The sequence below is a fragment of the Prinia subflava genome, chromosome 26 (genome assembly GCF_021018805.1).
Source record: "Prinia subflava isolate CZ2003 ecotype Zambia chromosome 26, Cam_Psub_1.2, whole genome shotgun sequence".
Classification (NCBI taxonomy): Eukaryota; Metazoa; Chordata; class Aves; order Passeriformes; family Cisticolidae; genus Prinia; species Prinia subflava.
The window spans coordinates 3903339-3923427 of record NC_086272.1 but is presented as its reverse complement, the minus strand read 5'-3'; the positions used below and the strand labels follow the sequence as shown (position 1 = coordinate 3923427).

The 20089-nt window shown below is 53.1% G+C and overlaps 2 protein-coding genes across 3 annotated transcripts; both read left to right on the top strand.

Moving 5' to 3' along the window:
- Window positions 1-447: 447 nt before the first annotated feature.
- Window positions 448-1404, top strand: LOC134562113 (zinc finger protein with KRAB and SCAN domains 1-like). The gene has a single exon (XM_063419569.1). It carries the CDS (start codon window positions 525-527, stop codon window positions 1119-1121), a length of 597 nt encoding a protein of 198 aa, XP_063275639.1. The 5' UTR covers window positions 448-524; the 3' UTR covers window positions 1122-1404.
- A 2936-nt stretch (window positions 1405-4340) lies between these two features.
- On the top strand, window positions 4341-10847 carry LOC134562062 (uncharacterized). Of its 2 annotated transcripts, none has more exons than XM_063419524.1 (2): window positions 4341-5611; window positions 8971-10847. In XM_063419524.1, the coding sequence occupies exon 1, from the start codon at window positions 4400-4402 to the stop codon at window positions 5345-5347; it is 948 nt and encodes a 315-aa protein (XP_063275594.1). In that variant the 5' UTR covers window positions 4341-4399; the 3' UTR covers window positions 5348-5611; window positions 8971-10847. The 2 variants fall into 2 exon arrangements, with proteins under 2 accessions (XP_063275594.1, XP_063275593.1); XM_063419523.1 differs by having other exon boundaries at window positions 4356-5611.
- Window positions 10848-20089: the final 9242 nt, after the last annotated feature.

Sequence of the window (20089 nt, the reverse complement as noted above, 5' to 3'; positions counted from 1 at the left end):
AGAGGGACCCCCATAACCCCAAAGGAAGGACACTGGAAACAGGGAAGCCCTGGGAGAGTGTTTTTGGACTTCTTCTCGATTTTTGGAGGATTTTATGGACACCAGACATGCGGTGACTTCTGGAGATGGACATGGACAGCAGGACCTTCAAAGCCAATGCACTCATAGAATGTCTTTCCCACAAACCAGGAATTCCCATTGCCAAACCTTGGCTGGATGGAGGAAGAGAAGGCTGTGAGGAAGAGGAGGATGCCCCAGGACCCCCAGGCAGGTGAGGAGGAAGTCAGTGCCCCTTTCCTCCTCTCTCCTGCTCCATCTCCCAGCCCAGCCTGGCCCCGGCTGCAGGACAACCCCGCTGCCGATGCCGTCCTGCTGGGGATGCACTGGGGGGATCTCCTTGGCCTTGCCTCTGGCACGGAGGCAAATCCCATCCTGTCCTTGTCCTTCCTCCCCCAGACAAGGAGCCCAGGGAGGACAAATCCCCTCAGCAGAACCTCGTGGAAGAGGCTGTTTTGAGCGGCCCCATGGCACAGGAATGCAACGGGGAGGAAAAGGCACAGAGATCCCGCCCGAGGAGGGGCTCCAAACCCATGGCAGGGTGCTCCGAGGAGGAAGGACCCACCCTGTGCCAGGAAGGCAGCCAGAGATGTGGCCAGAGCTCTGAGCTGGTGGTGCATGAACAGCTTCACAATGGCAAGAAGCTGCACCAGTGCTCGGAATGTGGGAAGAGTTTCTGTGCAAAGTCCAGCCTGGTCCGGCACCAGAAGATCCACACTGGGGAACGGCGCTGTGAGTGTGGGAAATGTGGGAAGCGCTTCAGAGACACCTCTCGCCTGATGATCCACCTGAGAGTCCACACTGGGGAACGGCCCTATGAGTGTGGGCAGTGTGGGAAGAGCTTCACTACGAGCTGCAAATTGATTGTCCACCAGAGGATCCACACTGGGGAACGGCCCTATGAGTGTGGGGAATGTGGGAAGAGCTTCACTCAGAGCTCCAGCCTGATTGTCCACCAAAGGATCCACACTGGGGAACGGCCCTATAAATGTGGAGAATGTGGGAAAGACTTCAGAAAGAGCTCCCACCTCAAACGCCACCAGATTTTGTGCACTGGGATATGACACCCTGTGTGTGTGGGGAGAGCGGGAACAGCTTCTGTGACAGCTCTGGCCTGATCATGCAGCAGACAGTGCACACTGGGAAATGCCCCTACACATGCTCAGAATGTGGGAAGAGCTTCATCCAGCACATCAAGATGCTTGTCCACCGGCAGATGCACAGCGGAGAGAGGTCCTAACAGTGTCCTGCGTGCGGGAAGAGCTTTGTGCACTGCTTCAACTCCATCCCCCGTTGGAGGAGCCCATTGGATGATTCCCAGTGAGCCCCATTGGGCAGAGCCTTGGGGATCCACGGTCCTGGTGATCAGTAGCACCCCCGCCATACGCGTTTGAAAATGGCGCTGGCCAAAGGGAGGGGCGGGGCCTGGATATCCTCAGCGGGGAGAGCCCGGAGTGGCGGGTGTTTGCTGATGCGCATGTGCGGGAAAAAGACGGGGAAGAGGGAGAAGAGCGCACGCTCGGACAGGAGCCGCGGACTCCTGCTGACGCGTACGCGCGGCTGGAAGGGAGAGAGTGCATGCTCAAAGCGGCGCCGTGGCTCTCCATGGGCGCGTATGCACGGGAGAGCGGCAGACAGCGCGCGCCCAGCACGGAGCGGCGGGCTTTCGCTAACGCGTATGCACGGGAGGGCAGCAGAGAGCGCATGCCCAATCGGGAGCTGCGCTCAGCGCTGCTTCCATGTAAGGGAGAGACCTCCCCCCACGGGAGGCAGGGCAAGCCCAGGGGGAGGGAGCAGCGCCACCCCCGAAGGGAGAGGCGGGGCCGGAGCCGCACAAAACGGCACGGGAGCCCGGAATTGCGCATTCAGCTTCTGACTCTCAGTCGGACACCACCAGCGGCAGCAGTTCGGGAGAGCTGTCGGACACTGATTGGGACTCAGAAACAGAAAGAGCGGAGCTAACACGGTTTAGAGCGAAACCTAATAAAACCCTAAGCCACTCCGAAAGGGGTTTACAATGTGAGCCGGCCCAGTTCACTGACTGGGGAAAGATAAAAATAGCTTGCGCCAAATGGGCACCGGCAGCTGCAGTGAAAGCCTTCCCAGTAAGGGTTACCGGACCGGAGGGTAACCAGCAAAGAACATATACGCCAGTAAACCCCAAAGATGTACAGACAATTGTAAAAGTGATCTCAGAGAAAGGCATGAATTCAGCCATGGTTTCCACTCTCGTGGATGGCCTTTTTGGCAACTATGATTGTGGCAGTGTGTTAATTTTATCAGTTATACTTTATATATTTTTGTACTCGTCTGGTTCTATGTACCCTACCTCCCCTAATTATTATTCCTTTGTCTAACTCACATGATTTCTGTCTGCACCTGCACCTGTTATGCGACATTCGGTTAAGTGTCTGTTATTTTTCCCGCCTTTGTAAACTCCCTCCTACTCTCTCCTGATTAGTCCAAGTTATGTTCTTCTACCCCTGGGTCCCCTAGCAACTGGCCCTGGTTGGCTAGCGATGGTTGACCACTCTCTTTGCCCCCCCCCAGCTAGTCCTTGACAAAAACCCATTGCACCCTCCTCCCCCCGGACAATCCCGGGCTGAGGAGGTGTTTCTAATAAACCCTCTGTTCGTCCAGAATTGTCTCCTCCTTTCATTCCACTGCCTGTTGTATCTCCATCGCTCACTAGAGCCCTTTTAGGGAAAGAACCCACAGGAGTCAGCTCTGCTTGCGCTGCTTGCAGACTGACCCTTGCCGACGCCTGTCGCTGTGTCTGGGCTAGTCGGTGACAGAGTCCATCGACTCTTAGTGAGCACTGCGACAGCGTTTCGGCGCCCACCGTGCGGCCCTAAAAAGGGGCTCTCAGCGCCTTTAAGGACCCCACGGAGAGGATTGGTGGACATCAGCGAAGAGCTGAGCCCATCTGATATAATCCCTGGACGTCGCGCCGCCTCGGGTCCGAGCAGCCTCCGCGGAGGAGCGCTCCCCAGGGAGGGGAGGGTAGCCATCTCCGCCGTGCTCCGAAGACGGTCCTCCTCCTGGCAGTAGATTTCTGGAGCAGTTCTGCAGCACCCACGCCAGGGGTCTTTACGTAAGTAGACCCCCCTTGACCGCGGGGCGGGTTGGTGGGGACGGAGTTCCCCCTGTGGCAGCCTGTGTGGGAAAGACCCCCAGGCTGCGGTCGCGCGACCCCCGGGGATCGGGTTTTGGCCCCCTGCAACGGTTTCGTTCCCCCTGGTGTTTTTTCGTTCCCTCGGTTGTTTTAAAATTTTTATTTGTGTGCGAGCGCTGGCTCGCGGGACTGCCAGCTGGTGTGAGTTTTTGCTGGCCAGTCCGCTTCGTTTAAGCGCCGTGCGCCGGCTTTTTACGGTGGCGGTCGTGAGCGTGGTTCCACCAGTTTAAAAGGCGCGTGGCGGCGTTTTTTTTTCGTTGCAATTTTACATTCGCTGGCTCCAGAAACAATACAGGCAGGATGGGTGCCTCCCTGTCTGCTTCCCAGAAAGGGGTTTATTACGTTTGCGTTGAACTGCTAGAAGCTAATAAGGTTAGGTGTTTTAAGGGTTGTTTAAAAAGGCTGATCAGATGGGTTTTCCTGCACTACCCGAGGGTGTCCCAGGCAATGGTCCACAGCTCCCGATTTTGGGAGCTGGTGGAAAAGAAACTATTACAATTAGGAAACGTCGCGGACCAGGACACACAGAAATTAGCGTTTTTAGTTTTACAATTAAAGATGACAGCAACGAATAAGGGAGTGCAGAAAAGCTCTCTGGAAACTCAGCCTGCCCCGGTTTCCCCTCACCCCAGTCCCAGTCCCTCTGCCCCGAGAAGGGGAATTTTAAAGAGAGCAGCGACCCAGAGGGTTGCTAGCCAAGGCTCTCTGAAAAACTCCCGGTCCCCCAGCCTCAGTAGTCTTGGACGGACTGCTGAGGACTCCTCGAGAAGCCCTGGCGAGGCAGATCGAGGACCTCACCTCCCCCCTGCTTCCCCGAGTTGCAAACCCAAGGTTCAGTTTAATTTAAGTGCGTCACACCAACCACCAAATGGCGGCTGTGATAAACCTAATGGCGTCCACTCCACCACGTGGCCGTCACCCTTCCTCCCTCCCCAGAACCCTTTCCTTTCCTCCAACCCCTTCCTTCCCTCAGCTCCTCCCCCAGCCCCTCCCATAACCCCTCCCCAGTCCCCTCCCTCCTCCCAAAAGGTCCGGCCCACTCGCCCTGCCCCTCAACACGCCCCTAAGGTGGAGCCGAGTCCCTCTCCCCGCCCCAAAAGGACGCCATCTTGCCAGCAATTTTCCCACGCCCTCATTTCCGGTTCCCACGGTTGGGAACCAGAAGAAATGAGTGAGGGTGAACCGGAAGTTACTCTTTCTGCTGCACCTGTCACCTACCGCAGAATAAGTGGTGGTGACACACCAAAACCTAATAGGCATGCTTTTTCCCAAAGCATCATTCGGGATTTATGCAAGGCGCACAAAGATTATGGCAGAGAGAGTCCCTACTTCCGTGGCCTCCTCACTGCTGATCTCGCAGGTGTTCATGTTGTTCCTGCTGACCTCCGGCAGCTTTTCTCTTGCCTAATGAATGGCACAGAGTTTAAGCTCTGGGACGCAGAATTCAAACAAGCCCTGCGAGAGGCAATGCCTCAGTTGCCCTTCCCAGCTGTTGATGAACAGGGCAATCCCCTTTCCCTTGAGTTGCTTGCTGGTGAAGGTACCTATGTTTCTCCTGAGTCCCAGGCAGCCCTAATACCCTCGGCAGTCCTCTCCATTATAAAAGATATAGCCTGCAAGGCTTTCTTTTGTTTGCAGCCAGACGCACCATCACCGCCCTATACCACCATTAGGCAGGGACCTTCTGAATCCTTCGTTGCTTTCGTAGAGCGGCTCACCAGAGCAGTGGAGATTCAGATTAAGACAGAGAGTGCACGGGAAGGTATTATAGGGGAGCTTGTTTTTGTCAATGCTAACGACCTGTGTAAACAGGCAATCTTAAGTCTTCCCCTAGATCCGCCCCGCACTCTCCAGTCCATGCTCCAGGTGTGCCAGATGAAGGTGCCCTTCCTTGCCCGGCGGAACCCACCACCACCCTCCCAGGCAACTTTTCCGCCCAAGACAGTGCGTGCTGCAGACACATCCCAACAGCCTCGACATTGTCTGCCTCAGCGGCGACCCTCCTTCGGCACGGACACTGGACTGCCAACTGCCCTAGGAGACCTTCAAAACAGCGTTCTCCAGCTACACCTCCGGGAACGCTGGTGCCTTCCCAGGCACAGCAAAAAACACTGAAGGGGGAGCGCGGGTCCACCCAGCGTGACAACCCCAATCGGGTGGACCGGGCAGGGAACTCCAAAGGGGGTCAATTGGATGGACATTTTATACCGGACTCGACATCACCTGAACTCGACATGGCAAAACCAATTCTCACCACCTCTTCCTTTTTTGAACCCTACAGGTTGCATCTCACCAGACCATTGCACCTGACGGATAGGGAATTTCATTTCGTCACCATAGACCCAAGGAAGTTGCATCGGTGGCCAATGACCGGTGAAGGTAAGTTCATCGTCATCGGTGATTGCAAATATACTCTGCAGGAGATTGAGGTAGTCCCGGGGACACTTCACAACAACCCCAGGGCCCTCATTCTCTGGCTGCGCTGCACTCATCCACCCACATTTTTGCCCAAGAGCCAGGTCATCGCACAAGCAATCCCATATGGTGACCCACAACATCTTACCTTCACTGTCAATGCTGTACATCACATTTCCACCCGAAAGCCCTTGGTGCGATGTACGCTCACTGTGGGAGATGAGTCAATAGATAAAGATCTGGTTTTTGACACAGGGGCAGATGTGACAATTATTTCGACCGCAGAATGGCCGTCACATTGGGCCCTGAACGATGTGGTCGGACAGATTCGAGGTGTAGGAGGGTTCCAATCGGCAAAACAGTCAAAAAGCGTGGTAAAAATTAAGGGGCCAAAAGGACAATTGGCTGCCATCCGTCCTTTTGTTTTAGATTACCAGGAACCCCTGCTTGGAAGAGACCTCATGGCCCAGTGGGGGGTCACAACTGACATTCCCGACCCCTCGCAAAATTTTTGGGCAGCGGCTGCTGAAAAGCGCCTGACCCTGAAGCTGAATTGGACGACAGATAAACCAGTCTGGGTCGAGCAGTGGCCGCTAACAAAAGAGAAATTACAGGCGCTTGAGGAGCTCGTGGAGGAGCAATTAGCTAAAGGTCACATTGTGGAGACCAATTCTCCATGGAACTCGCCCGTTTTTGTCATTCGAAAGAGTGACAAAAACGATGGCACCTCCTCCACAACCTCCGGCAAATTAATGAGGTAATTGAAGATATGGGGTCTCTCCAGCCTGGGATGCCTTCCCCAACCATGCTGCCACGAAACTGGAATCTGGCTGTAATTGACATTAAAGATTGTTTTTTCCAAATTCTTCTACACCCGGACGCAGCCCCACGTTTCGCCTTTTCGGTTCCTTCCATCAACCGAGCGGCCCCAAGGAAGAGGTACCACTGGAGGGTGCTCCCTCAAGGGATGAAGAACTCCCCAGTGATGTGTCAACAGTACGTCTCTTCCTTGCTGTCCCCTGTGCGCGCAGCCACGGAGGGGGTTGTCATCCACCACTATATGGATGACATCCTCGTTTGCGCGCCGACCGAAGATGAACTTACGCGAGCGCTTGACCTTGTAACAAATTCGTTAGTTGCTGCAGGGTTCGAGCTGCAAGAGGATAAGATCCAAAGGATGCCACCCTGGAAGTACCTGGGCCTGGAGATTGGTAAGAGGACCATTGTGCCTCAAAAATTGGAAATTCGGACAGATGTCCGTACCCTTGCGGACGCCCATCAGCTTTGCAGTGCTTTAAATAGGGTAAGACCCTGGCTAGGTCTAACCACCGAGGATCTATCCCCTCTTTTCAATTTATTGAAAGGGGGAGAGGAACTCAGTTCTCCTAGGGTGCTTACCGCAGAGGCAAAAGCAGCGTTGGAGAAGGTCCAGCAGGCAATGACATTGCGACAGGCACATAGATGTGATCCCGAGCTTCCCTTTCGTTTCATCATCCTGGGTAAGCTGCCACATCTACATGGGATCATTTTTCAATGGGACACAGGCACAAAAACATCAGTACACAACACCAAGGGCCAAGGCAGAAAGGACCCTCTTCTTATTATAGAATGGGTCTTTCTCAGCCACCAGCGGCCCAAAAGAATGACACAGCCACAAGAGCTTATGGCTGAGCTCATCCGCAAAGCAAGAACGCGGATGAAAGATTTGGCAGGATGCGACTTTGAATGTATTCACATGCCAATCGGACTGTCAACAGGCCAGATGACGAAACCCATGTTGGAGCACCTGCTCCAGGAAAATGAAGCACTTCAATTCGCTCTAGATTCCTTTACGGGCCAAATTTCAATTCATCGGCCGGCCCACAAATTATTTAATTTGGAAGTAGCATTTAAATTGGCTTTAAAGAGTGTCCAGAGCAGGAGACCTCTCGATGCGCTGACAGTTTTTACTGATGCGTCCGGGAGTTCTCACAAGTCGGTAATGACTTGGGAGGACCCTGAAACTCGGCAGTGGGAGGCAGATATTAAAGTGGTTGAGGGTTCACCTCAAATAGCCGAGTTGGCCGCTGTCGTCAGGGCACTTGAGATTCCCTGGACCTCTCAATATTGTAACCGACTCCGCATACGTAGCGGGGGTGGTATCTAGAGCAGATCAGGCAATTTTACAAGAGGTGTCTAACACAGCTCTGTATGAGCAGCTCTCGAAATTAGTTAAACTTGTCTCCCACCGAGAGCAACCATTTTATGTGATGCATACTAGGTCGCATACCGATTTGCCTGGGTTTATTGCTGAGGGTAACAGGAAGGCTGACGCTCTTGCTGCCCCTGTAGCGATAGCCCCGTTGCCTGACGTTTTTGAACAGGCCAAGCTCAGCCATCAGTTGTTCCACCAGAACGCGCCTAGCTTGGTTAGACGTTTTAACCTCACACGTCAACAAGCTAAGGCGATTGTCGGCTCGTGTCCTTCCTGTCAGTCCCACGCTGTGCCTACCCTGCATGCCGGAGTCAACCCTCGCGGGTTGGAGAGCTGCGAACTCTGGCAGACGGATGTCACCCACATTCCATCATTTGGGAGATTGAAGTACGTTCACATCTCCGTCGACACCTTCTCTGGTGCTGTCTATGCCTCTGCGCACGCAGGCGAGAGGGCCCAACATGCCATCCAACACCTTGTTCAGGCCTTCTCATTCATGGGCATCCCCAAGGGGATCAAAACAGACAACGGCCCTGCGTACAAGTCCAGGGAATTTGCCGGCTTCCTGCAGCAATGGGGAGTGGAGCACAAGACAGGCATCCCCCACTCAACCACAGGCCAAGCAATCATAGAAAGGACCCACCAAGAGATCAAGAGGGTCCTCAAGCAACAACAGCAGGTATTGAAGGTGGAACCGCTGGCAATTAGATTGGCCAGAGCACTTTACGTTATCAACTTTTTAAATTGCTCTTTTGAAAGTCCCCATCTACCTATAACAACACACTTTGGGTGCAACAAGGAGTGGAAATTCGATCCCAAACCCCCAGTGCTGGTGAGATCACCTGAGTCAGGGAAGGTGGAGGGCCCATTTGACTTGGTGACGTGGGGGCGTGGGTACGCCTGTGTCCTCACGCCTACCGGGATCAAATGGGTGCCTGCCAAATGGGTGAAACCGTTTGTTAAAAGAAAGAGGGAACGTGATGACAGTGTGCCGCAGGTGGCCTCGGCGGCATTCCGCCGTCAAAGGCGAGTCTCCTCCAGACCCTCTCTTCCCATCCTGTGGGAATGGGACCATGACCTCCCCTTTACTTATTTTTGTAACCCAGATTAATAATCTTTGGCCCCCCAGTTTTGTTTTTCAGACCCGGACCCAGGATGCTAAGCCTCCCGACCCTGCTCTTCCTGACCAAGCTGCTAACAATCAGTCAAGCTTGGATCGTCCCACAGCCGTGAGCCAACGTGTGGGCTCTGCTCGCGAAATCCATGGGACAAGATCACATCTGTCCCAATAAAGCATCGGCCTCAGACCCGATGTCCACATGCCTCGTGGGGATCCCTTTTAAACAGCTAGAAATGCCCGAAAAACTGCTCGATTATGCCCGCCGTATCAGTAAGATCCCCCGGGTCAATCCTTTTATTAGCTGGAGGAATTTTATGTTTTCCCTGAAAAATATGAGAGAGGAACCCCGAGAGCTGGAGCTCCTCGGAGCGGCTAAAGCTCCAGCCTGCATTCACATTACCAACTCGGCCAACGCTTCAGACCACCGCACCAAGCATGTTGTCCAATCTAATGTGCTGGACAGAGCCCACTTGTGGTGCGAGAGGATGGCCAAAGGAGTTCTTCCCCCTCCAATTTACAACCACCCCAAAAGGTTACCTAAGGGAGCTTTTCCTGATCTGCGGAGATCAGGCTTGGGCAGGTATCCCCTCTTGTCTTTCCGGAGGTCCATGCACCCTAGGAAAGGTGGGGCTATTCACACCCAACAAAACGCAAATTATGGGTTGGAAAGAAAAGCAAAAGAAACAAAGTGGTGCACACGGATTGGCAGTCTCCAAAAGAGACCTTAAAAAATTGGACCCGGATTGCGACTCGGAAATTATTCATTGGAGCAAAACTAAAGGGGTTGCAATCATGATTTTTGCCCCATGGGTCTCCATTGCTAAGGCCATAGGGGAATTGGGACATTTAGAATGTTGGGTGGCGAAACAAGCAAATTTATCCTCCAGAACGCTATTCAACCTCCTGCAGGACGAGGACATAACGAGGCAAGCCACCCTCCAAAATCGGGCAGCCATAGACTATCTCTTACTTCTCCACGGTCACACATGTGAGGAGTTTGAGGGTCTGTGTTGTTTTAATCTGTCGACTCGGGCTAAGAGCACACGAAAACTAATTGAGCAGATGCTAAATATGATCGGTGAAATAAAAAGAGAGACAGATGATTGGATGGGCAACATTTTTAAGAGTTGGGGCCTTTCAGGATGGGTCGGGTCCATTTTGAGAACATGCCTGCTGATTTTGTTTATTATTTTAATTGTTTGTATTGCTTTTGGACTGATCAGGAGATTGCTGTTTAAGTTAGTTTTAAGTTCCACATCTGTCCCCTCTCCGGCTGCTGCTCGGGTCGCCATGGCCACGGCTCCTGAAGAAGAGTTGGAGGAGTTCGAAGAGGAGCTTGAGGAAGAAGGCGACGGCGAAAACCTCCCATATGATCAGTGGCCAACTCAACAGACTTAGTTCGCCGAATGCTACCCGGACTCCGAGCATCTGCTGGACCCCCCTCAGTTTCGTTCATTTTAGTAAAAAGAAAAGGGGGAGATGTGGCAGTGTGTTAATTTAATCAGTTATACTTCATATGTTTTCTGTACTGGTTTGGTTCTATGTACCCTACCCCCCCTAATTAATATTCCTTTGTCTCCCTCACATGAGTTATTTTAGCCTGCACCTGCACCTGTTATGTGACTTTCAGTTAAGTGTCTGTCACCCTTCCCGCCTTTGTAAATCCCCTCCTACCCTCTCCGGATTAGTCCACGTTATGTTTCCCTACCCCTGGGTCCCTCAGCAACTGGCCCTGGTTGGCTAGTGGTAGCCAACCACTCCCTTTGCTCCCCCCAGCTAGCCCCTGACAAAACCCCACTGTACCCTCCTCTCCTCGGACACTTCTGGTCTAAAGAGGTGTTTCCAATAAACCCTCTGTTCACTCAGAACTGTCTCCTCCTTTCGTTCCACTGCCTGTCGCTTCTCCATCACTCACAAGAGTCCCACAGGATAAGAACCCACAGGAGTCAGCCCTGCTTGCGTCGCTCGCAGGCTGACCCTCAACGACACTTGTCCCAGTGTCTGGGCTCTCCGGGGACAGGGTCCACTGACCCTTGTAGGCACCGTGACAATAATGGAGAAACACGGCCTAGATTCGTGAGTGTGGACTGAAAATTGATATCAAATTTGATGTGCTGCCTACGCTGGCACAGGGCTTTTGAGGAGTTGAAGTATGCTCGGCTCTTTATGGTATTGGCCTGTGAATGGAACTTGGGTAATTAGAAAGAAAATATATTGGTCTTGGAAGGTGAAAAGAAAAAGCTGACCATTAGCAATATGTATAAGAACTCAGAAGAGGCAGAGACAGATCTAATTGCACCCGCCATGAAGGCAGGGCTGGTCCCAGCCACGCTTGCAGCAGGCGCGGGCTCAGGCGGGGGGGTGGCCCCTTCCCCTCCGTCCCCTCAGTCACTGTCGTGAAGGGGGGCGGCGGGGGGAGCGCGGCTCGGGCCAGGCCCCGGTCAGTGAAGAAGGAGGAAGGCACGGACCGGCAGCGATGGGCACCATCCCTGTCGCCACCTCCTTCGCCGCCCCAAGGGGCGGGAAAGGGGGGAAGAGACAGTAGGGCTGTGCAGCCGCCCTGGGAGGGGGGGTGGAGGGATAGAGCCTTTCACCGAGAGGGCGGGGAGGGAACTTCCCAAAGGGAGAGGGGTGCCTCCCCCGTCTTCAGGCCTGTGAGTTACCATAGCAACCCCAAAGGCCAGGGAGCTGCCACCGGGGAAGGTATTTTCAAGGACAGCAGACACGCAGCACAGAAGGTTTGCCGCAGCAAGTCTTGTGTGATGCTTTCTAGAGTTGGGACTAGCCGAGCTAGACAACCGGCTACAACAGAGTCTGACAGCTCTGAGGGGGAAGAAACTGAGGACGAAAGTGATGAGATCAGTGCTGCCCCAAATAGGTGAAGGAGGGGAAAGATAGCAAGAAGAGTGATTAGAGAGCGCAGCCCAATTGCCCGACGTACTAGGAAAAAAGAAAGTGAGCCAGTTCTGCAAGCTCCGCTGAGACAAGCTGTCGGTAATCAAGGGCCAGGATATGTGAAGGTCCCATACTCCCTCATAGAGTTAGAACAGTGGAAAACCACTGTGGGGAAGTATAAGGAAAACCCAGATAAAGTAGCACAACTAGTAGAGTGAGCTGTCAATTCCCAAAATCCTGATTGGGTTGATTTGAATTCTATGCTAGACACATTACTTGATCCTATTGAGAAACGAATGGTCAATAAGGCCATTACCACTTTCGTGGAAGGCGCATAGCTAGTGGACTGCTTCAAGGCACTGGCACTCAGATATTTCCGCTTGAAAACCCAGAGTGGGATCCAAATGTACCAGAACAAATGGCAAGGTTAAAATGATACCAAAACCTTGTGGTATATGGGTCGAAACATGGTGTCCCTAAAGCTATAAATTGGTCAAAACTTTATGAAGTGAGGCAAAATTATGATGAATCACCTACTGATTTTTTAAACAGGTGAAGAGAAACTGCCATCAAATATACTGATCTAGACCCTGAATCAGGTGATGGGAAAGCACATCTGGTTTTGCTGTTTATGGGTCAAGCTTCAAATGATATAAGAAGAAAACTGCAAAAGATAGAGGGAGTTTGAGATCTAGATAAACTTCTAGAAGTGCCCTGGAAGGTGTTTCAAGATAGAGGTCCAAATGAAAGAGGCAAATTCCAACCTGGTAAGAAGGCAACTCAGGAAAAGACATCCAAGAAAGCTTCCCCTACAGAGAAAGACCAGTGTGCATATTGTAGCAATTTGGGGCATTGGAAAAAGGACTGCCCAGTGTTGAAAGGAAAATCCTCAGTCCCCCAACTCCCAGTAGTACAAACCTCAAGCGGCTACGGATCTGAGTGATGGGGACCGAGGGTTAACCCCCAGCAGAGCCCTCGGTTATAGCTAAGCTAGGGAATGAAGATCTTGAGTTTCTGGTAGATACTGGAGCCGCCTACTCTGTGTTAAATACTTTAAAAGGGAAACCGAGTCACGATACTGCACATGTTATCGGAGCAACTGGGGTAAGCGAAACACGGCCTTTCTTCCAACCTTTAGACTTTAAATTGGGAAAGCATTGGGTAAACCACCAATTCCTCTATATGCCTACCTCCCCTAGACCACTGACGGAGAGGGACTTACTAGAAAGATTGGAAGTAGAAATTAAATTTAAAAAGGGAAAGGGTGTTGTGAGAGTCGGGGCCCGAGGGTCCCTGGTTTTGCCTCACGACCTTCGTCAAGGTCCTCTGTCAAGGAAGGGACTGTGTGCAAGGGGTTCGGGCCTGAGCCACGGTGTGTGTGTACCAAGCACTGAACTGCAGGTGTGTCCACTGGACTGGAGCTGGTTCCCATGGGAACTTGTACGAAGACAATGGACAGCTGGACAGCCTGTGCTTACCAGCAGCCAGGCCCAGACCTGCTTGGCCCAGACCTGCCTGATCTGAATGGTTGCACCTGATTCCCAGAGCAACGGGGCTCCTCACAATGACTCTTGGGTGCTCCCCCCACATTGGCCAGGTGCCCCCTGCTTTTGCCTGTGTTGGCCAGGTGCCCCCTGCTTCAGCAATGACAATAAAAGCTTCCCCCTGTGACTCACACTTGGAGATCTCCCCATGGACAGAAGACGGATCCATTGGCCGGACGCCACGCCACGAGGACGTCGCTCTGCCGTTGGTAGCTCTATCCCCCTGCCCCCCTTTCCTCGCTCTGTATCCTACTTTTCCTTTCTCATTCCCTCTATCACAAGTGTTGTTGGCACTCAATAAAGGTGCATTTGTTGTATGATTAAATTGTTGTCCCCTCGAGTACTTTTTGCACTCTGAGATCACACGAACCTATCACGATTCCTGCTTGGATCGTGACAGGTGTACAAGTTATAATCCTTGAATCTAAACTTGTTGAAGTTGCTGCACTTTTTGTACAGGAAAAACATAATGAAATCCCTGCTGAAGTTGAGAAGGAGGTAAATACAATAGTGTGGGCAGGTGATATCCCAGGAAGATCCAAAGAACCAGTAGAACCAGTGAGCGTTACACTCAAACCGGGAGCTACACCAGTAAGGCAAAAACAATACCCTTTGAAATTAGAGAGCCATAAGGGACTAATGCCTATAATTGAAAAATTCTTAGAACATGCGTTATTAGTGCAATGTGAGTCTAAATTTAACACTCCCATTTTAGCTATTAGGAAAGCAGATGGTAAGAGCTACCGATTAGTACAAGATCTAAGAGCAATTAATAAAATTACAGAGGACATACACACATTAGTACCCAATCCTTATACCCTTTTGACTACACTGACAGACGAGTTTGGATGATTTACTGTGGTGGACCTGAAGGATGCCGTTTTTTGCATTCCTGTGCACAAAAACAGCCAAGAGCTTTTTGCTTTTGAGTGGGAAAACCCTCAGATAGGAAGAAAAAGTCAACTTACCTGGTCAGTTTTACTGCAGGGATTTAAGTGCTCACCGACTATATTTGGAAACCAGCTAGCCCTAGCGGACGGGATGCTGTCGGACCAGCCAATGGAAGCCATGGCAAAGGTCGTGAGTATGATTTATAAACAGTGGGGAATTAAGTGCAAGCTCAGGGATTTTCAACTTGCTGTTGCAAGATTATTACATCTTGGGGTGATTGAGCACCGAGTTGAAATCCTCCATTCAGAGGTGTGGGGGAGATGCACGGCCGCACTAGCCGAAGATACAAAATCTTCGGGCAGCGGCAAAAGCCTCAAAGCGTGGGGAAAGGTCGAGCAAACCCTATGCAAGGCACTTGAGGAACAGGAGTTCTGGAGCGCCGCACGCGTGTGTCTGCTAGCTACCCCCAAGCTGGGGATAGGAGCCACAATGCAAACAGCATCTGAACGCGATTTGTCCGAGGGTGGGGATCCACAGGAGCCAGACGCGTTTCCCCGCTCCCTGATCCCGAGCCCAAACCCCCCGGTGCCGTCAAAAAACCCCAAGACCCCTCCGCCGAACTCGTCGGGTCCCCCCTCGCCCGCGGAACCTTCCCGAAAATCCGCAGGTTCCCCATCCGTCTCTTCGCCGCCAGCCAGCGTTTCGGTGCCCGAGGCGCGGCAGCGTGCGTGGGTTTTTTGGGAGGAACTGAGGGGTGAAGCCAGAGACGCCAAAACGTGGTGCAGGAGGAGACGCGGGTAGCACCCCCGCCATACGCGTTTGAAAATGGCGCTGGCCGAAGGGCGGGGCAGGGCCTGGATACCCTTGGCGGGGAGAACCCGGAGCGGCGGGTGTCTGCTGATGCGCATGTGCGGGAAAAAGACGGGGAAGAGGGAGAAGAGCGCACGCTCGGACAGGAGCCGCGGACTCCTGCTGACGCGTACGCGCGGCTGGAAGGGAGAGAGTGCATGCTCAAAGCGGCGCCGCGGCTCTCCACGGGCGCGTATGCACGGGAGAGCGGCAGACAGCGCGTGCCCAGCACGGAGCGGCGGGCTTTCGCTAACGCGTATGCACGGGAGAGCGGCAGAGAGCGCATGCCCAATCGGGAGCCGCGCTCTGTGCTTCTTCCATTTACGGGAGAGACCTCCACCCCGGGAGGCAGGGCAAGCCCAGGGGGCGGGAGCAGCACCACCCCCGAAGGGAGGGGCGGGGCCGGAGCGGCACAAAACGGCACGGGAGCCCGGAATTGCACTGGCATTCAGCTTGTGACTCTCAGTCGGACACCACCAGCGGCAGCAGTTCGGGAGAGCTGTCGGACACTGATTGGGACTCAGAAACAGAAAGAGCGGAGCTAACATGGTTTAGAGCGAAACCTAATAAAACCCTAAGCCACTCCGAAAGGGGTTTACAATGCGAGCCGGCCCAGTTCACTGACTGGGGAAAGATAAAAATAGCTTGCGCCAAATGGGCACCGGCGGCTGCAGTGAAAGCCTTCCCAGTAAGGGTTACCGGACCGGAGGGTAACCAGCAAAGAACATATACGCCGGTAAACCCCAAAGATGTACAGACAATTGTAAAAGCCATCTCAGAGAAAGGCATGAATTCAGCCATGGTTTCCACTCTCGTGGATGGCCTTTTTGGCAACTATGATCTACTCCCTTTTGATATTAAACAAATAGGTCGCATGATATTTGATGGAGCGGGAATGATTGTTTTCAAACAAGAATGGAAGGATAATTGCACAAACTTACTAGCCCAGGCTTCTGGAGCAGGGCAGCCCCTGCACGGCTCCAGCTTATCCAGGTTGATGGGAAAACATGATGACATGATTACCCCTCAGCAACAAGCTGCGAACATGCGAGCTGAGGAAGTTAGGGCCACCACCCAGGCTGCCCAGGAGGCCATTCGAGCTGCGTCTCGCGTGGTGGCCAGGCCCTCTCCATGGTCCACCATAAAGCAGGCAGAGAGTGAAAGCTTCACACAGTTTGTGGATCACCTGCAGGCAGCAGTGGATTTGTCTACCCTGCCTGCAGAGGCAAGGGGCCCTGTAGTAGCTGACTGCCTGCGGCAGCAGTGCAATTCTGTTACCAAGGACATTTTGCATTCCTTGCCGGCCAGAGCCAGCCTGGCTGACATGATCAAACATGTAGTAAAAGAGGAGCACCTGACACCCATCCAAGCAGCTGTTCCCACCCTAACCAGTGCCATGGCATGTTTCAAATGTGGCTAGGCAGGCCACATCACAGTGAGCTGTCCCCAGCCAGCACAGCCATCCTCTGCAGTGCCCCCGCTCCAAGCACGTGTGAGAGGGCCCTGCTGGGGCTGTGGGAAGAAAGGGCACCTCGTCAAAGACTGCAGGTCCCAGCCTCAGGGAAACGGGAAAGGGAGGGGGCGTGCGGGCTGCACCCAGCCTCCTCCCGCTGCGAATGCAAGGCGGCCCATCTATGCCAACCCCCAGTGGGGCGGGGAACCCTCATACCCCCTGCCTGCACAGGGGACAGCCGGTTTTGCACCTCCCACAGCGACACAATGGCAAAGTTTCACAACATCGCCAGCGGTGCCCTCGTGTCCACCACCGCCGCAAGCCGCACCTGTGGCACAGGGCCAGCAGGGGTCACCCCAGAGCGGGACCCCTGGGTGGCCCTGGCCATGAAAATCGGGAAGGAGCCCCTGATGATTTGGGGAACATGCCGCCTTTATGGCAGCCGGGACCCCCACATCATAGGGCTTCAGTTTTGGGGAGACACGGGGTCCGATTGTTCTATACTTCCCCAAGCATACTGGCCCCGGCATTGGCAATTTAAAGAAGTACCCCCATTGAGAGGAGTGGGAGGGCAAACCCAGGCGTGGAGAAACATCCAGTTGGTGGCTATAACACTCCACACAGAAAAAAGACCAGAACAGACAGTAGCAATCTACCCCTACATTTTGCAAAATTCACCAACCTTGATAAGAAGAGATGTCCTTGCCATGTTAAGAGTCAAGATCACAAGTTTATCCTGAGGGACACTGCCGTGCACCCACCACTGCCAATCAAACTGACTTAAAAATCATCAGACCCTGTATAAGGTGAGCAGTGGCCCCTGTCAAAGCCTCGAATGGCAGCCTTGCTGGAACTGGTCGACCGTGAGCTGGAAAAGAGTCACATAGAACCCTCCACCAGCCCATGGAACATCCCCGTGTTCGTGAACCCCAAAAGGTCTGGAGAAAGTTATCGCCTCATCCATGACCTGAGAGAAGTGAATAAGACAACCAAACCTATGGGTCCTGTCCAGACACTGCTGCCCATGAACTCAGCCATCCCCAAAGGCCAGCCATGTGCAGTGCTGGACATCAAAGACTGTTTTTTTCGATACCTCTGCACCCCAAAGACAAAGAACAGTTTGCCTTTTCTGTTGTGTTCCCAAACGGCGAGCGACCCAGCCTCCGTTTCCAATGGCGCATGCTACCACAGGGTTTTGTGGACAGCCCTACGGTATGCCAAATCACCGTGGACAGAGCACTGATGCCAGTCCGACACTCCTACCCTGCTGCAACCATTATTCAGTACATAGATGACGTCCTCATTGCCGCACCATCAGCCAGCCAAGTAGATCACTTAGTGTCCACAATCATGGAAACTCTCCAAGCAAACGGCTTTGAGATTGCGAGCGCAAAGATCAAAAGAGGACCTTGCGTGACCTTCCTGGGAGTGGGGATCACAGACTCCTACGTGACCCCTCCCAAGGTGAAGGTCTGCCGAGACATCAAGACACTCCATGACATGCAGTGATCTCTGCAGTGGCTCCGCAACATCATCCTGATCCCTCCCGAGGTCATGGACCCCCTGTATGACCTCCTGAAAGGAAAGCACCCCTGGGAACCCAAGGAGCTGACGCCACAAGCAGCGAGCTCCCTCAACTTCATTGAACATCAGATGTCCACTGGCACACTTGCCAGGTGGAACCCAGGCGTGCCCCTCGATCTGTACGTCCATTTCACACAGAAGGGAAGAGTGGGAGCGCTGGCCCAAGGACCTTCCGAGAAGTCCCAGCCGATCCAATGGGTGGTCCTCAGAAGACCAGCTCGTGCATTTTCCCCGGGAGTTGAATGCATCGCCAACATCATCATGAAAGGCAGGAAACTCGCCCTGAAACATCTGAGAACTGAACTGACAAGAATCCACCTCCCCTTCCGCAAGCACCTGACCACGGAGTCAACCGCAATGCCGGAGCACCTGGCCCTTGCCCTCACTGGCTTCGGAGGAGAAATCTGCTACGCCACCAGACCACCTTGGACTCAGCTACTGACCATTGTTGACATAGACCTGCCACCAAAGGTCATGGACCGACCACTGCCAGGACCGATGGTCTTCACAGACACCTCCTCCACGACTTCCACCGCAGCGGCGGTGTGGCAGACCGGAGAACAATGGCATTGTGTCAAAGAATGTGACCCCACACTGTCAGTGCAACAACTGGAAGCAGCAGCTGTGGTCTTGGCGTGCGGACTCTTCCGAGATGAGCACCTCAACATCGTGGCGGATTCTATATTCGTGGCAAGGCTCTGCCTGGCCATGTCGGGACCAGGCGTGTCAACATCTGCAGCAGCCACAATGCTGGAAGAAGCGCTCTCCTCACGACAGGGCACCGTGTCTGTCATCCACGTCAACAGCCACAACCCAGTCAAGGGTTTCTTCCAGACCAGCAACGACAAAGCGGACGCCGCAGCGAAGGGAGTGTGGACATTGCAGGAAGCTCGCCAACTGCACGAGTCGCTCCACATCGGAGCCAAAGCTCTGGCAAAGAGGTGCAGGATCTCGACAGCAGACACGAAACATGTAGTGACCACCTGCCCTCATTGCCAGAAGTCACCCCTGTAGACCAGTGGGGTCAACCCAAGAGGTCTCAAGGCCTCAGAAATCTGGCAGTCGGACTTCACTTTATGTCAACTGCTGAAGCCTCAAGCATGGTTGGCAGTGACAGTGGACACTTACAGCGGAGTGATTGTAGCCACACAGCACTCCAAAACTAACTCTAAGGCCACGATTCAGCACTGGCTAACCGCCATGGCATGGCTTGGTATCCCCAAGCAAATTAAAACTGACAATAGCTCAAATTTTACCTCCAAACCTCTGCAAGAATTTGCCTCAAAGTGGGGCATCACTTTAGTGCAGGGCATTCCATACAACCCTACAAGTCAAGCCATGGTAGAGCAAGCCAACCAAACCCTCAAAACCAGAATAGAGGTACTGGCGAAGTCAGAGGGTTTCGCCAATGCCATTCCCTCAAAAGACCAGGCACGGCTGCTGGCAACTGCCCTGCTAGCACTGAACCAATTCCCCAGGGGAGATAAAACAAACAGCCCCGCTCAAAAGCATTAAGCCACCCGAGCATTAGAAGAGAGCCCGCAAGTTGTAATCAAAAATGAGCTAGGTAAATAAGAACAGGGCTAGAGGTTAGTACTCACGGGGAGAGGGTACACAGCTGTCAAAAAGGAAAGAAAAATCAGGTGGTGTCCACTTAAGTCAATCAAGCCTGATCTTCAAAATGAGACTAATGAAAATTGTGAGTTTCTGTTTACAAGACATGCCTGTGAGATGCCCCCGTAAAGTGTGCACTCCAGTTCCAGAAGAAAAGGACGAACCGAGAGCACCCAAGAGTCACGCACCAGTGAGACCCAGACAACAACAGTGCTTTTGCATGATTTTGCTATTAAGGCTTGTTGCCAGAATGCAAGCCAGCCCAGACTATTACCCCCACCAACCATTCAGGTGGGTC

Excerpts from the sequence above, each read along its gene's own strand:
- LOC134562113 (XM_063419569.1), top strand. The coding sequence starts at position 525 with ATGGCACAGGAATGCAACGGGGAGGAAAAGGCACAGAGATCCCGCCCG.
- LOC134562062 (XM_063419523.1), top strand. The coding sequence starts at position 9,397 with ATGTTGTCCAATCTAATGTGCTGGACAGAGCCCACTTGTGGTGCGAGA.